The 18,370-nt window shown below is 33.9% G+C and overlaps 1 protein-coding gene across 1 annotated transcript; it reads left to right on the forward strand.

Moving 5' to 3' along the window:
- The first annotated feature begins 2,359 nt into the window (after window positions 1–2,359).
- On the forward strand, window positions 2,360–17,763 carry LOC133185350 (WD repeat-containing protein 3-like). The gene is made up of 22 exons (XM_061320503.1): window positions 2,360–2,574; window positions 7,600–7,809; window positions 8,016–8,134; window positions 8,857–8,935; window positions 9,198–9,296; window positions 9,591–9,683; window positions 10,590–10,691; window positions 11,039–11,136; window positions 11,223–11,355; window positions 11,627–11,817; window positions 12,047–12,140; window positions 12,869–12,970; window positions 13,171–13,256; window positions 13,357–13,425; window positions 13,610–13,682; window positions 14,002–14,159; window positions 14,375–14,486; window positions 14,743–14,877; window positions 15,380–15,490; window positions 15,952–16,044; window positions 17,057–17,151; window positions 17,347–17,763. Exons 1-22 carry the CDS (start codon window positions 2,404–2,406, stop codon window positions 17,714–17,716), a joined length of 2,793 nt encoding a protein of 930 aa, XP_061176487.1. The 5' UTR covers window positions 2,360–2,403; the 3' UTR covers window positions 17,717–17,763.
- Window positions 17,764–18,370: the final 607 nt, after the last annotated feature.

An 18,370-nucleotide genomic window follows, 5' to 3' on the forward strand; every position in this document is an offset into this window, starting at 1 on the left:
CTGGAAAATTGAAATAATTTAAAAATCTTCACAAATGTAACGTATAACAAGGATGATTCCATTTGCAAGATCTAAGCGGAATTTTGCGTTCAAAGGATAATGACGATGAGTACCGGGGGTAATCATATGATCGAGAAGCAACCTTGAAGATTTGTACAAATATAGCAGAATTTGATATTATTAAACAAACGAAAAATACAATATTCGCTGTGTTATGGGAGGGGTATCTCATTTCTATCTAATATTTTATGCGATTACGGATATCCATGAATATGACACATAATTATATACTTCTGTAACAAAGGCACTTGTATTGTATGAATCCCGTGTACAATTTTGAAATAGAGGTACTGTGAGCTGTGAGCTCACAAAATTATACCCACCGCTCCCATATAAGTATGATGGCAATCTGCATTTCTTGGCAACGGATGTAAATCAGTGAGATTCTGTGAAAGTTCCATTGAATTTTATTCAGGGGTGAGTTTCGTTATTAGAAATGTGTACCTCCTTCATCAAGTATAATGGCAAAGTCTGTTTTCATTGTTTTGTTGTGGGAAATCATGAATATCTGTCAGATCAAAACGTAAAATAAAAGGTGCAGAATGGCATTATGTAATAAAGATTCCGTAAAAGTCATTTTATTTAGTGGTATAGGAGGAGTTGTGGATGAGAGATGGGTACAATTTAAAAAAAAAAACACATGGACATGCCAAATAAAAAGACAAAGTGCCGGGGAGTGATATTCCAACTTCTTTTCCACAACCAAATTGTATTAATTGAATTAATTAATACATAGCCCTATTACCCTGATTTGACTATGTATTGCAACAAACAAAAAGTGTCGGTGTGTGTGTGTGTGTGGGGGGGGGGGGGGGACAAGCCTTTCAGTGAAATTTTCAAAAGAAAGAGTTGTGTTTGGAAAAAAAGGGGGAAGTCCTACGCAGCTCTGTTAAGGCTGCATAAAGGGGGCGGGGCCTAATTTATACGGGAAATGCTTCCTGTGACATCACACAAATATAGCAATTCCTAACAACAACAGAAAATGAAATAATTTGCGTTTTTAAACTGCATAAGTGTGATGAACTACATCAAAACTTACCACTGCATTCATTTCTGTCGCTAGTTAAATCCCACACAGAAAGATATAATCAAGTCACTGATCGCAATGCACTTGTCGACATGACGTCATCATGATAAAATTTGACGCATTTTATGTGCAGTGAGAGGCGGATCAAGTAATTTTTCCACAGTGAAAAACACATTTTATTATTAAACAGAATATTACTTGCAAATCTTAGGCAGACCATTAATATAAATCTGAAACCTTTGTTCAGTACCATTATATAAAAACTATCGAGAGAATGTATTGAATTAATTCTACCACGTTTTTGTGCACAGGGTGTGCATGTTTCACGCCGAGGTGTCTCATTAAATCGCCTTTTCGTAAGGGCATACACTAAATAGATCTTGACTATTTTTTTGAATATGCATAACGGAAACATTCCTTAACTTGAAAAGTGCTGCTGCTTTCCTGAAATCGAGAGCATTACTAAATAAATAAATAAAATACATGGTAAAGGTAACACATATTTCGACTAGAGCCAAGTAAATTGAAATTTAAACTAATAAAATGCGAATTCTATTTAAAGCAGCAGCACTTTTCATAAACTACAAGTTATATAGATACTATTTATTACTGAAATTTTTAATTCTAACTAGGGTATGCCCTTGCGATATTGAAATTTGTTTATGACCTACATACTGTACACATTACATGCATTTATCACGTGACTGTCAAATAACGTGACCAAACCAAATTCCGTACATAGTGGGGTATACAATGTTATTTCAGTTAAAATTAAAGTCATGTGATAATATAGCAGATTTACAAAAATAAATTCAGTTTAAAAATGTGTGTATTTAGGCACGTTTATATTCCGTTGATTTCTTCGTAGTACGCCTTAACAGTCCTGCGTACCTGCCCCCCCCCCCCCCCCCGGTGCTATGTGCCTGGAATACAATTTAATTGCTTTCAAACAAGATTACTTTATTCGGTAAATATTTGGGTTAATGTTTCTTTTTATTATTTAGTATGGCCTATCCTGACCCTCGTTGATTTTCATATGATTTTCTCCCCCACCCCCACCCCCACCCCCTTACGATTATATAAGCAATTTTAAAAAATTAATCAGAGAATTGTGCTTAAAGATAAAAATCATTGAATCCTCGCGAACGAAATAATGTCCCCAGCATTCTACCATAGTTGATATTTCGGAACTATTTGCTCCTCCTGTTTCTTTTTACCAGTTAGAACAACCGGAAGTCAATCTATTTTGCACAAGGACTGAAGGAGGAGCACGTGTGGACAGATAAAAGCGAAATATCTTCCCCTATGATTGCCAGATGGGTGTAACAAAGCAATACCTACGTTATGTACCCGGACCAGTGCTGGGACTTATTGGCGGACAGAAATCTAATGTCGTTTTCTTGGACATCAAAGGCGTGAAGGGGAAGTACTGTGCAGTCGGAGCTTGTGAAAATGTTTTGGTTTGGGATCTCAGAACTGGAGAAAAGGTATCAAACTTAATAAGCTACAGTAGAGACCTACATTATATACATAGGTGGAATTTAGGTTTGTGGTTGCAGAGATGATTGTCTTTTACTTATAGTAGTATTAGGGGGGTGCGTTCAGATGACTCTTGCATGTCGGGCATTTGCTTTGGTAAAATCTTTATCTTATCTGCATATTTTAATCTTTGTATACCCGGTGACGTTGAATGTCACACATATGAAATACTGCTACTTCTAGGGATGTATCAGGGTTGTTTTTAAGGCGCTGATATGTTCACGGTGGGACCATTGGGGCGAGCACAGTTGTTCACTTAACAGGTTGGGCACACCCCACCAAATGGTCATTTATCCCCTGTTTGGTGGACAATCTCCCATATCGGAGACGAATTTTACTGACCATTTGGGAGAGAAAAATGGTTGTGTTCAATTCCATAGAATGGCGTGGAATGGCGCATAATTTAAACCATGTGGAATAAAATATAGATATTTATCGGTGTTTTGAGTGAAAAAAATCGGAAATTCAACTATTTTTTGCACAGAGTCGTTAAAAAATTTGACAAAAAATGTCACGTTTGTAAACAAGTGCAACGTTTCTCCGTTTTTACTTAAAAAGAAAATTTCCTCCTTCAACGATGCTGCACCTGTCAATCATGTTCTTTACTTTCTATTTTGATTATCTGGGCAACCAATCAAATAATGCAAACCAATAAAAACGATGATCTTTTTTTAACCTGGTCAAAAGTTGGATTTTACTACGGAGGCACATTAGTGTCAATTTTCAATTAGAAAATCAAAAGAAAAATAAGTTTTCGCCTTTATTTCATTTTATTTTGTATGCAATAGCTTTGTTCTCTATAAAAATAGTAAATGAAGTTAGATTATGATATAATTATTGTTTTAAAACGATGTACTTCGAACGAATACAAGAATAATTGCAAAAGTCACTTTGTAAATCTTTTATTGAAAATTATTTATCAAGTATATTAAATTCATCAGTAATATACATATTATACCATAAAAAGGTCGTATGGAATATGCAACTTCATCCTAAATGAAAAATAACAACAGATATTATGTTCAAGTATAGAAAAATTTAACTTTATAGCAGTAAGTGCCCACCATACCAGTAAAGTAAGGAGGAGCTCGTGTTTAACAGGATTTTATGGAAATAAATATTGACGAAGATCCAAAAAGCGATTGAAACTTAACTTATCACAGGGTTCTCACTAGGATTTTGCCAACTTGAGTCCCAGGACTCAAGATTTCTGAGAAGGTTGCGTCCCAGCTAAATTTGATGCGTCCCAGAATAATTATGTTGAGTCCCAACTAAATTATTGCAGTATCCTTCCATCCAAACATCAATAAAAATCTTTATCATTTTATCAGTTTGTTTACGCAATATTAACATATTCAAGTATATAAACCATGTAAACTGGTAATACATTCTAAAATACACGCGTAATCAGTTGCCATAAAAATTAACTTGGTGTTTATAAAGCTAAAATTAACTGTTGCATAATCAACTAGTACCCGAAAGTTGACTGTATACAATCACAGGTGTCATGTGCAATGAGGCGTAACTAATCCTGTCGGTAGTCTGCACTGGGTGAAATTCACAAGATAATCAAGCCGCATTGTGTATACAAGCAGTAATTATGGTTTCTACATGTAGACACTCAAGATTCAAAAGTGTTTTTTTTTTTAAAAAAAGAAGAAGCTGCAGTGTGTTTACAGCTGTCGGACTTTGACTAGATAGAACGTTCTTTCGTTAAAATGATAATTGTCCTACGGACCCGGTTTAAAAAAAAAAAAGAGAAATAAGTACAAGAAAAGTTATTTCTTGGATGAACTTTATGATAGTTACAGGAAGGTTTCGATTAAATATTTCTTTGACAAATCCTAACATCTAAATTCCCCGTTTTTGAAATTACCCGAATTTTCTCGCTAACGAGGACGCGTCCGATCATGAGTCCGCGGACGCATCGATTTTAAGAACCTTGCGTCCCAAGTAATTTTGCTGCGTCTAGGATGCAGATTCTTGCGTTAATGAGAACCCTGTTATCAAGAGTTCAACCACTGGATAAAATAGAATTTTTATCCTACTAGACACAATCAAATTTTTTTTGATCAAGTGATCAAGAAGTTCGGCTGTTACGGATAACTATGGGTATCGTTTTTAGGAAGTTACGGAGAAATTGCACATGGGAAATCGACCGAACTATGTTAATTGTGCGACGAATATGTTCACTAAAATTCCCCAATGCCTAAGTAAATGCGCTTTTGCTTTATTTTAATAAAATTTGGAATAGAATAAAGAAGTCCACCATTTGGTCAGCAAAATTCATCTCTGATATGGGAGATTGTCCACCAAATGGGGGATAAATGACCATTTGGTGGGGTGTGCCCAACCTGCTTAATATTAAGATCCGCCTCTTCAAACCTCTTCAAACTGTATGAGACATTTGGGATGTCTAGACTGTGACGTCACATGACATCGTATGTTAGCTGCATTTCCATCAAAGTAGTTTAAAAAGTGCAAAAATTTTAACAAAAAACATTTAATTTACTATATCCATATGCAATATCCATAAAATTAAATTGAGTTTCTTTTTTGTGAATTTTTAGTTGTTGTTACCGTGAGAATGTAGTTTATAGTTTGTGGCGAGATGCAATAAGGCCAAACAAAAAAATATGTGTGGTTCCGGTTATCAGACCGTCCCTATTTTATACCCCCGACCCTAAACTTTTTTTTTGGCAATTTTCAGATTTTTTTCAGAATTTTCCCCGATTTCCATCAATAGCTCCAGTTTAAGTTTTAGTTTCAGCAATGACGGCCTCCTTGCAAAACATAGTGCAAGTGTTTAATAGTGTTAAATTCAAAGCAAGCTAGCATGTAGCATGAACCAGTCCCCTACCAGTATTGACTAGTATATTATCACACCACATCTAAATCCACTTGCAAAGCAGTGATAGGTTTTATTTAGAAAAATTAAAAAAATCATTTTGTTAAAAAAAAAAATCCCTACCTACCCTAATTTTTTTGGAGGTGTAACCGGAACCACACATATTTTTTGTTTGGATTGCAATGGGTCCAGAGGTTACTGTGGAGAACAATTTGTTTGGATGAATGTGCACAGTACAAATTTTCTCTTTGCCCGGGAATTGTTAGAGCTCGCGGGCGAGCGGCGCTTTGCGCCACTTGCTGCGCTCGCTATTAATGATAGATTAATAGTGTTCAAGAAAGTTTGTCACTGACTTCCATTTAGCTCATTTGGTAAAGCATCTCTAGAGTTTGGAGGTCTTGTTTTCAAATCCTGGCCTTATCTGTCATTATTTTTTTTCTTCCTTGTATGCACACCACATTATTTTTCTTTCAAGATTGATCTCATTTCTTGTAATTTAATTAACAAAAGACTCTTTGGACCTTTATCTACATGTAATTAACAGATAATACTCAGAATTAGATATCAAATGCCATACCCTGTAAGTGATCTTAATCAGAAAAGATTTTCATTTAATCTTTTTTATGGCATCACGCAGCCTGGGTGTGTCTAATTTATTCCAGAATGAGCTGAATCAATGTCAACCACAGTAAACTGTGGATTTTTTTTTGCTGTGTCACAGAACACTGCATTTTTATTTAATTTTTTAGCTCACCTGAGCTGAAAGCTCAAGTGAGCTTTTCTGATCACATTTTGTCCGGCGTCCATCTGTCCGTCCGTCTGTCTGTCTGTCTGGGGTAGGGCGGGGCCACAATGGAGGATCAAAGTTTTACATAGAAATATATGGGAAAAATCTTTAAAAATCTTCTTCTCAAGAACAGCAAAGCCATGATGAGTCATATTTATATAGAAGCATCCTCAGTTAGTATAGATTCAAGTTTGTTCAAATCATGATCCCCGGGGGTAGGGCGGGGCCGCAATGGAGGATCAAAGTTTTACATAGAAATATATAGAAAAATTTTTTAAAAATCTTCTTCTCAAGAACAGCAAAGCCATGATGAGTCATATTTATATGGAAGCATCCTCAGTTAGTGTAGATTCAAGTTTGTTCAAATCATGACCCCCGGGGGTAGGGCAGGGCCACAATGGAGGATCAAAGTTTTACATAGAAATATATGGGAAAAATCTTTAAAAATCTTCTTCTCAAGAACAGCAAAGCCAGGATGAGTCATATTTATATGGAAGCATCCTCAGTTAGTGTAGATTCAAGTTTGTTCAGATCATGATCCTCGGGGGTAGGGCAGGGCCGCAATGGAGGATCAAAGTTTTACATAGAAATATATAGGAAAAATCTTTTAAAATCTTCTTCTCAAGAACAGCAAAGCCATGATGAGTCATATTTATATGGAAGCATCCTCAGGTGGTGTAGATTCAAGTTTGTTCAAACCATGACCCCTGGGGGTAGGGCGGGGCCACAATGGAGGATCAAAGTTTTACATAGAAATATATAGGAAAATATCTTCTTCTGAAGAACTGCAAACCATGATTAGTCATTTTGATATGGAAGCATCCTCAGGTAGTGTAGATTCAATTTTGTTCAAATGATGACCCCCAGGGGTAGGGTGGGGCCTAATGGGGGATGGAAAGTTTTACATAAGAACATATAGAAAAAATATTTCTTCTCAAGAACAGAAAAGCTATGTTTAGTCATATTGATATGGAAGCATCGTCAGGTAGTGTAGATTCAAGTTTGTTCAAATGATGACCCCTGGGATAGGGAGGAGCCACAATGGGGAATCAAATTTTTACAAAGGAATATATGGGAATTTTTTTTTTAGAATCTTCTCAAGTACAACAAAAGCCATTTGTAACAGTTATATTGACATGGAAGTATCAACAGGTAGTTTAAAATTCAAGCCAATGTGTTCAGGTGAGCGATGTGGCCCATGGGCCTCTTGTTTAACTTTAATACCCTCCTGAAAATACCTACTTATATATTAATCAGCTTAATGATGTATGTATAGAGAAATGAGATCAGTTTACTGTAGAGTCTTGACATTTTATATATTTTGTTTATGTTTTCCAGTATATAGAACTACAAGGAGATAAGAGTGAAGTGACACAGATTGCCAGGTCACCAGACAAGAGGCATGTTGCTGTTGGATACAGTGATGGTATGGTGAAGGTCTTTGACCTTCATGCAGGAGAGGTCAAGGTCAACTTCAGTGGCCACAAATCTGCTGTCACAGCATTAAATTATGACCATCAAGGACTTCGACTTGTTTCTGGTGCAAAGGTATTCAGGATGAAAATATTGTGATTGAGTTGTATTACAGGGTGTGAAATCAAATAACTTCATTCTTTTATAAATAACTAAAGAAGTTTGTAAAAAATCAATTTTCATATCAAAAATAATATCATGTACAGACTTTAGATGAAATTTTAAGTGTTTTTTTTTAAAAAGACCTAATTCAGGAATTTCAATTAAGAAATTCTTTGCAGGACACTGATGTGATTGTATGGGACATAGTTAATGAGTCCGGTCTATTCAGACTGAAAGGTCACAAAGGGCAAATTACTCAGGTCCAGTTCTTAAAGGAAAAAAATGTCATAGTATCAAGGTATGTAAATTATTATACCCCTATCTTGAAAAGTGGGGTTATATAATGATGAAGTTGTCTGTTACAATTGGGGGTAGCCATTCCTTATCCACAACTCCTCTTACACCATTGGATGCAATTTGATAATCAAACTTTCACAAAATCTTATTTAATAATGGCATTGTTCATCTCTTATTTTATGTTTTCGATTGGACACATATTTGGGGTTTCCCATAACAAAACATGCCATTCTTTCTATAATATTGGAGGTAACCAAGAGGGAGCCTCTTATTTTATGTTTCCATAGGACAGATATTAGGGGTCCCCCATTTTGACATTCTTGGTAAACTTCAGGGTAGCCATCACTTCTCTTACAACACTATTTATTGAAATTTTCATAGAATCTTTATTGCATTGTCCCTGCTATTTTATCGGGCAATATTTGGGGATTCCCATATCAAAACTTGTGCCATTATACTCTTATGGGTGTCAGAGTTATTTTGTGAGCTCAGTGCTCACAGTACCTCTAGTTTACATACATTGATGGCATTATTCATATGATAATAGAAACTAGAAACAGTCGTATAAGATTTTTCATATGTGTTAAAGTATTACATAAAGTATGCTTCAGATCGTTGGGGCATGCATAAATTTTCAAAGATGGATCTATCACATTTTTGTAGAAAACAAGTATTATTATGTAAATCATATAATTTTTCTAAGTTTTGAACTACTTCATTTAGTTCCAAAGACACCTTTATCAAGTTCTGGGATTTGGACACACAGCACTGTTTCAAGACACTAGTGGGACATAGAAGTGAGGTAAATAGAAATCATTCGAGTTTCTTTAATGGAAAAGCACCTGAGTCAATGAATTATTGAACATCAGAGGTAAAAAATTTCCAATTTTCCTGCATGATTACAGAGAGTAATATGCAAAATCTTGTAGCATTATTCCTTAACACATACTAAAGTTGTATGAGTCAATTGAGGAAGATAGTAGTTTCTTAGGTGATGATATTTAAATATTTATTACATTTTACGGTTAAAGGAATCAGGAATCAAAACATTTTTTTAAATGCAGGTGTATGACTTTGTGATTGTAAGGAATGGCCAGCGTTTGATCACAGGTTCAGCAGACAGTGAATTAAGAGTCTGGGATATTGAATACCTAGACAGTCTGGTGAGTGTATAGTATGGCCTTAAACAGGGGTTTCATACATGTACATAGCTATATTGAGTTGTAAAAGTATATTCAATTTTGTTGTTAAGCTGAAAGATCAAATGCCACACAAGAAAGATAAAAAGTGAAATTGCACATGCTTATTAGTAATTTGATTGTGATGTGATGTCATCACTCTATTTAGTATTAAACTATATGTCAATACATGTATATGTAGGCCCAGAAAACAAGAAAACTTTTTCTGTAAAGTATGTAGTTTGACAGTACCAGTAGAAAGAGCACCTGTTATTGTAGACTGCAGAAGAAGAGGACGAGCCGGCATTGAAGCGAATGAAGATTGAGGAGGAGGAGGACAAGTTAAAGGAGGAAGGAGAGGAAGAGGACCTGGTAATTTTGATCAATTCAGACATAACATGAAATTCAATTATTGAAGTCATCGTTTCCATTTCTTTATCAGTTACTCTCTTAAATCAAATGACAAAGGACTGCTTAAGTGCTCTGACAAGACACTCTGATACACCCCTTTTTGGAAGTTTGAAGTGGGGTCCAAGGTAATGTTTGCGAAATTAGTGAATATGATATCAGAAGGTGTGATGAACTTTGTGGGCGTGTAAAGCCTGTACACAGATATTCTGACTTGTCTAAATCTGCAAATCATACACTGTATGATGTTTCAGTAAGCCATATGACACTGAACTTTTGAACAGTGTTTTCCCTTTAGTTCAAAATAAAGGGTTAGAGATCAATTGTAACAGGCTAGGGGTTCAGGTTTATGAACAAATCTCTGTGGACCTTGCAACAATTATGTTTTAAATTTTGATTTATCAGTCAGAATGATCAATTTGGCTGGTAGCCAGTTCTTAGGGAAAACACTGTTGAATTGATTTCTTATTATTTATATTTTAAGATTTTTTTTAATTCCTAGAACTGAATAGAATTAGAAATTGTAGAAATTAATAAAAACTAACTCCTGTCATTTTGTAATGCTCTATATGTCAGAGAGTTTTTTTTTTTAAACTTTGACCAATGACATCACAATTAACTGTTTATCAAATATTTGACATTCTTCAGAGAGTAACCATAGGAAAGTAAGGAACTTTTAAATAAATATTTTCTGAGAGATTAGAGATTAGACCATGCAGCTTTAAGTTGAATTGTATTTGGAAACATAAATAACATGTTAAATGGATTTGTTCTCTTAAGTATTGAAAATTTTTGACATTTCAAATGGCTATTTATGCACTATTAAGCAATGAAAGTTTGACATTAACTTGACTTTGATGTTATTTTTAGCACATACTGAAGTGTACAAAGATTGGCTCTGTGATGAGGCAGGGGAGGGAGCGCCTGGTGTCCATGACGACAGACCCCACAGGTTCTGTTCTCTCCTGTCATGTAAGTCTGGCAAAGTCTGGATTTTTGATATGGTCTTCAGTTGATGTGTATATCTTATGTGTATTGGTTATTGAAAAAAAAATCTATTGTATGAATTTTGTATTGGTTATTGTAACTGAAAAAAAATTGTTTTTCTGTATTGTATTTTCAGCTAATTAAAAATACACTAAAGCAGAACCTGTTTAGCAATTAAACAAAGTTATGTGTGTAAAAATCCACCTAAGAAGAGACCATTAATCAATTATTATTGAGCCAAAATTATTTACTAAACCTTATATACTCTTTATGTATCTTGATACATATACATATATAAAAAGAAAAATGAAATGTCTTGATGATATACTTAGGGAAACAATAAATTCCTGGAAGTGTTCAAGTTGCCTTCACAAGCGGATCTCAAAAAGCACCTGGCTAAAAGACAGAAAAAGCTCCGAAAGAAAGCAAGGTATTAAATTGACTGCTAATGAATGGAACTTCAAATCTCAAACAAATACATGTATAAAGATGATTAGAATTGTTGTTTGTTTGCAGAGATGCAGGGACAGAGGAAGTGATGGAGGCAGTACTAACTGTCAAAGACGAAATTGTGCAATATGGCTTCCACAAAATGGCAGCCAATATTGTATCAGTAGATGTTGTTTTGGAGAATCCTACCCAGTGTAAGGTAATAAAAAATTGATTTTTAATTTCTAAAGATACTCATTATATGTCAAAATAAGAGTTTTTACTATTGATTTCTAGTCAATTCATTTTTTTTTTCTTCCAAAGAATGCTAATGCTTTACAATACAGAATTTCTTTGATTTGGTTAAAAAAAAAAACAGTTATGATTTTATCTCTTTTATATGCTACAAGTCATTTATACTCATTATCAGTATGACTATTGCAATTGAAAATCAATCCAAGATATGAATTTTAACATTTTTGTCTCAACAGGTCCTAGTTCTGCTGAATAACAATATGTTACAACACTGCAGCCTGGGGCTGGACCAAAAGCAATGTGACCCCCAGGGGATGACCAAGCTAGCCCTGCCAGGACACCGGTCTGATGTGAGGACTCTCTGTTTCAGTTCAGACAATACAGCCATATTGTCAGCTAGTGCTGAAACAGTCAAGATCTGGAACAGGTGAAAGTCTTTTAACTATACATTGAAAATTTCCATTTTAAATCTTGTATAGTGTTAATGTACAGAGATGTAAATGCACTGTAAATATTGAGTTTTATCACTTCACATTATTATAATTTATTTAGCTATTTAATGGCAGTTTGTCTTAGGCTTGATAACACTCTGTCATGATGCAGTTGTGTGTATCCACTTATTGTATGTGACCTATATTGTATATTACGATTTTCAGAGCTTCATCTCAGTGTATTAGAACTATGACTTGTGACTATGCCTTGTGTTCAGTATTTGCCCCTGGGGATCGACACATCATCATTGGGACCAAGGTATGTTATAAGGTCATTCTAGTAAATGAGTGAGTGCATTTCACATTTAGTTATTTTAATAAATGTTTGATATTCATTGAAAAAAAAGCTTGTCTTCAAAATTATAAAGATAGAGTTGGATATTATTTAATGAAGGTTTATTTATGTTATTAATACCAGTGCATATTTTTCGAAACATTTCTTTTGACTTCACAACTCCTGCACTGTAAAATTCTTTTTTGCAATAGCTGTATTGGTAAGAAAACAGGGTAGAAGTAATGCAATTTCAAACTCTGTGGTAATAACATCAATAAAATCTATTGTATGATGTAACAACAAACTCTGTGGTAATTCAACAATAAAATTTATTGTGTGATGTAACAAAAACTCTGTGGTAATACATGTACATGTAACATCAATCAAATTTATTACTTGGTTTAACAATAGACACTGTGATAATATCTTCAATTAAATTAAATCAAATTTATAACTTTGTGTTGCAACAGACCTTGAATTGAAATTTTAAGAAACATGTTTCTGATATTTGTAGAATGATCTAAGGAAATATAATATATGAAAGGAGGTCCATTCCTACTCATTAGCATTCCTGTTTCAGAAGTTATAGGTGACTTATGATGTGCAGATGAAAGACGAGATTGATGTTATTTTAAACAGCTCTACTATTGAAGTATTGATGCATCTTAAAATCCATATTTAAATCTGTACTTCATTATACTGCTTTTTTGCAGAGTGGTAAGTTACAGATATTTGATGTTGGAAGTGGGGGGCTCTTAGAGGAGAAGGAGGCCCATACAGGGGCAGTGTGGTCACTTTGTATGTCTCCAGATAGGGTAAATATAACATTATTGTGTATTTTAGTTCAGTGTTCGTACATGTGAACAATCTGTAATTCACTGCATATTATCAAAGACAGTAATTTTTAAAACAGAGAAATATTTACATGTATCTCTAATATTTGACACTAAATGAGTACAAATCTAATTGAATTCATTGAAATCTGAGGATTTTATTTAATACTTCCTATCAACAGAGAGGCATAGCCACAGGAAGTGCTGACAAGAGTGTTAACTTTTGGAACTTTGAGTTGATTACGGATGAAAAATTTTCCCTCACAAGGTATTATAAATAAATTTAAGAAATTTGCTTTTTGAATTGTGTAAATTATGGCTGATTAGGGCAAAACAACTTGTGGGAAATCTTGATTTTTTTCTTGCAGTAAGAGACTTACACTTGAGTTGGAGAAAACATTGAAGATGGATGAAGATGTTCTGTGTGTCAAATACAGGTACAGGATTGCAGACTGCTTAATCTGTCATCTTACAGTTGTGTTATCTGTCTTCACTCGTTCATTTAAAATATTCATTGTAGGATTATTTGAAATAAAGAGGTTAATATTATTCATAAAACACTTTTTGAATGCATCTGTTATATATGAAGAAATATTTACATTGTTGTGTTTGCCATCACAGTCCAGATCATCGCCTGATAGCCGTCTCTTTGTTGGACAACACTATAAAAGTCTTCTTTGCTGACACTCTGAAGGTCAGTCTCTGTAATTTTAATAACATCTTGAACATCTTTAAATGTCTAATATAGGGCATAGTCAAACCTCATTATCTCAAACTTGATAGGACCAGGATAAAACTTTTACGATATCTAAGGAAATGAGATATTGAGGTTGAAATACATAAAGAGAAAGTGGTTTGGATTTTCAACTCATTTTGACCTTATTGTATTTGAAATATTGATGTTTGAGATGTAGAAAGATGTTTGAGATGTAGACGTTTGGCTGTAGATTTGTGAATGGCTTGATTGCTTGCTGTAACTAATCTATTGTTAATTTTTCCTTTATTTTAATCAGTTTTTCCTGTCACTGTATGGACACAAACTTCCTGTTACCTGTATGGACATTTCACACGACAGTACACTGCTGGTCTCAGGGTCTGCTGATCGTAACATCAAAATCTGGGGGCTTGATTTTGGAGACTGCCACAAATCTCTATTTGCTCATGATGATAGGTAAACATTTTGGTTTATTTTTTTAAGTTGTAATATTTAATGCAGGTACACGTTAGTTTCAGAGGGCCGACAAATGAGAACCACGATCTAAAATTGTGTTGGCTTGAAATGTGAAGATAAAACCTGTTTGATATGGATAATGCTTTAAGGTGTACAATTTAATTTGTATGAATTGTTTCGACTTGATTGCAGTGAAATTTCTTTTATTTATTCAGTGTTATGTGTGCCCAGTTTATATCTAAAACTCATCTCATCTTTACTGGTGGAAAGGATGGGAAAATCAAACAATGGGATGCAGACAACTTTGAACATATTGTAACTCTTCAGGTATATGTACTTACAGTGATCTGCACCTTTGAATGATAGTAACATTTCAATTTTAGTCACTATTTGAGTAATGGTAACATTATTTACTCGCATCACATTTTTGCTTTAAATATGGCATTTTTTCTTGCCCAAAGAACAGAAATGTTCACATCTTCATTTAACAAAGAAAAACCCATCTGCAGTGATAATTTACAATGTAGTTAAGCATTCTTTAAGTGTATTATCTTGTTTATTAAACCTATGCATTTATTTGTAGGGTCACCATGCTGAGGTGTGGAGTATGACGGTCAGTTCCTCGGGGAATTTCCTCGTCACGGCATCACATGACAAATCAATCAGACTATGGGAGAAAACACGGGAGATCGTGGTACTGGAGGAAGAGAGAGAGATGGTAGCCATTTATTACTGTAGAACTTGAATGTTAAAATTTTCTTTATTATTCACCTTTAATAGTGTAAATTACTCACGGCAGAAATCAGTAATTAATCATGTATGCTTCTTTCTGGATTGATTAACTGTAGAAGCACAAGTGGGGATAAAATTTTGTTGAGTTATTATCTAAAAAGGATTCAAAGGCATTAAATTTTTTTGTTTCGAACGTAACTATTTAATATATAGTCATATAAAATATTCATGTGGGATTCAATTTTGTTGATACAAAATGTAATTGTTAACAACAAAATAAACGAAATTTAATTCCCAAAGAATATTTCTTCATTTACAGTATACTTGTTGGTTATTTTGGAGGCAGATAACCACCTGATTCCATTCAGATAATTAATTTGTACACAAAGAAACTTAAAAGAGTTTACCTTGGGGAGATTAGTAATGATATTAAGTTTGAATGATGAAAATGCAGCCTTTTCTCATACATTGTATTATTACTTTTAAAGGAAAGGGAGAAAGAGGATGAAGAGGCTATAGGGGGAGAAACGGTCATCCCAGGAGAAACCAACACAGAAGTTACACTGGCTGGGAAGAAAACCATAGAAACAGTCAAAGGGGTAAGTATATTGGCTGGAACAAAAAAATACAGCTGTATAAAGTATAGACTGTCAAGAATACCAGGAAAACAGTCTGGAAATAAAGTGTAGTTGCCATGAAAACAGCAGAAGATTTCTAAGGAGTAAATTATCCATGCAGAGTACAACCTACCCTAATTCATTAAATATTAAGAGTGATAAAAAATCAGAGGTTTTCCTACCATTTATAAACTGGGTCCAGGGTCTGTAGAATAGGGGGAAATGACATGAAATTTGTTCAAATTTGGAAAATTTTACATGGGATATGTTGAAGTGATTTGGCAGTCCTAAACACCTTTTATTATGTTTTTTTTAACTATTTTGAATTCTCAGACATCTGGAAGTTTAATCTCGGTCATATTGAGTTTGAGGTTACAAGGTTTGACTGTATCTTAATATAATTTAGAAAAATAGATTATCAGTTCTATGGGTTTTGTTTACAGGCTGAGAGAATAATTGAAGCTTTGGACCTTTATAAAGAGGAATCAGCCAAACTGAAAGACCATAAAGAGCAGTGTAAAAGGAAAGGAAAACAGGTCACTTGGATACCACTATAAATCAATTAAGGAATGAAGCTTATTTTAACCTATGTTATACGATATAACATAACTTGGGACAGTTTATGCTTTATAAACCGCTAAGCGGTTTAAAAAAAAGTGTAAACTGCCACAAGTTATGTTTTATTGTGTAACATAGGTTAAAATAAGCTTCATTCCTTATAATTTAATTTCAGTGTAGACAGTAAGACAATTTTTCCTCCAAAAATGGCTTTAAATTGAGCATATTTTAAAAGTAACGTCAAGGGGAGTAATACGTTTTTGACGTAAGTCATTATGATGTAGGCAACTTATGTTATACGATATAAACGAAATCTTTTGTCCAATCAAATGACTTGTTACAGCTAAAATTAAATTATTTATACTTAAAACTTTGTTTTCACATGCCAGCAGCATGTAAACATCCACTAGAAGTTATTCTTGTGTCATTCATACATAATTATTTAAGTCATATATGGTGTATTTTTGATAAGTTCAGACTTGCTAAAATTAAAAAGATCTTTCTATTTGTTTTATTACTTTATATAAAGATAGGACTTTCCTGTAAATTACACAATTTAAATCAATTGCGTTTCATAAATATTAGAAATTTAAAACATTAACCGATTAATTTACCGACTCCGCACTTAAATATCAGACACAGTTTAAAGTCAATTTAACTATAGAAACATGGGATTATTCAAAATCGGTGACAATTTTAATTTGAACGTAAATAACAAATATCATGTTCATTTACAATCAATCTCGTATTTTTATTTTTTTTAGCTCAGATACGCCACATATAGCTTTAAAAGATTAACTTCCCTTCTGCCATTTCTGGAATTTCATTTTCATAATCTCATAAAAATACAGAAATAAATCCTACAGACAAAACCTGATTTACAGTACCAAGTTCTACATGTAAATTGAGATTTCCAAAGAGAATGCATTTTGATGAATATATGTGTAAAGTTTGAATAAGTTTTGTTTATACTGGGTTTGTTGTCTTTAGTTACCTCCTCCTCAACTGAATCCACTGTTAATCGCTTACAAGTGTGACACACCAGAGAGGTATATGTTGGAGATGCTGCGCAAAATTAAATCAAGGTAACTTAAAACATATTTTGAACTGAAAATGCATGTATTTGAATAAGTTTAGATTAATTGAATGGTAGACACCATCATTAGATCATGTCAGTGCATACAATTTTAACTTCCTTTGTAGTATCCTTATAGAAAATTATTTATCTATTGAGCAAGTTTCATGTTTTTCCCCTGTATGTGTAACAATCTTTTTTGCAGTGAACTGGAGGAATCTCTTCTAGTCCTACCTTTCTCCTATGTTGTGGACTTACTGAAGGTCCTGGAGGTGTTTATCGACTCTGGATGGGAAGTAGAACTCTCCTGTCGCTGTTTGTTCTTCCTTCTGCGAGTTCATCATGGCCAGATCACCTCCAATCTTGTTCTTCTTCCTGTTATTGATAGACTCAGACAGAAGACTCGAGATCGAGTGAGTGAGCTGAGGGACACCATTGGGTTCAATAAAGCAGGATGTGAATTCATTCAGAGACAAATTGAAATGTCACAAGACACCATCTTCTTCAGTGATGCCATAGGAAAATTCAAAGAGAAGAAGAAAAAGAAAAGAGCCATTTTAGCTGTGAAAGTGTAATGCCATATAAAATATATGTATATATTAAAGTAACTTTATATGCTAGAGGATTTTTTAATTGTTTTCATTTTTAAGATGTTATCAAAATACTTAAAGTTCTTGAAGACAGAGGCATGAACATTACACAAGTCCAATGTCCCAACCATGTTCTGAAATTTAAATCAAGAACTTTCTCTCACTTTTTCCTCGGTTACATGATTAAGAGTGTCTAGGAATCATATTGGTTGTTTAGGAATAAGTTGAAAAATCAATTGTTCATTTTTCACTTTCACTTTCATTGTTCATTTCAGCTGACTGAAAAGTGGTATTTTTAGACTTGCAGTACCAAAAACAACCAATTATAATAGTCAAGTCACAATTCTCATACAATGTAAAATAACATAATGTAGTCTTCAAAGTCTTCTTAGGAATAAAAGAATTCATGATGAAAAGAAAACAGTATAAATTTGAAGTTTGGTAAATTTACAAAAATCAAATGCATTGATGGCTAACATATCTGTATTCAAACAGTGTTACATAATTCTGTTTAAAAGGATAAACTTTTACAACTGTTCTTGTCATAAGTACAGTTTGTGGTGCATGTTGGTCCATCACTTTTAGCTGGTTCTTCGTTGATAACTACTAGTTTAATTCCAACTTGTTCCTGAAGTTTGA

This window comes from Saccostrea echinata, unplaced genomic scaffold (assembly GCF_033153115.1).
Source record: "Saccostrea echinata isolate AGI-Se365-2 ecotype Australia unplaced genomic scaffold, CSIRO_AGI_Sech_v1 ptg000012l, whole genome shotgun sequence".
NCBI lineage: Eukaryota > Metazoa > Mollusca > Bivalvia > Ostreida > Ostreidae > Saccostrea > Saccostrea echinata.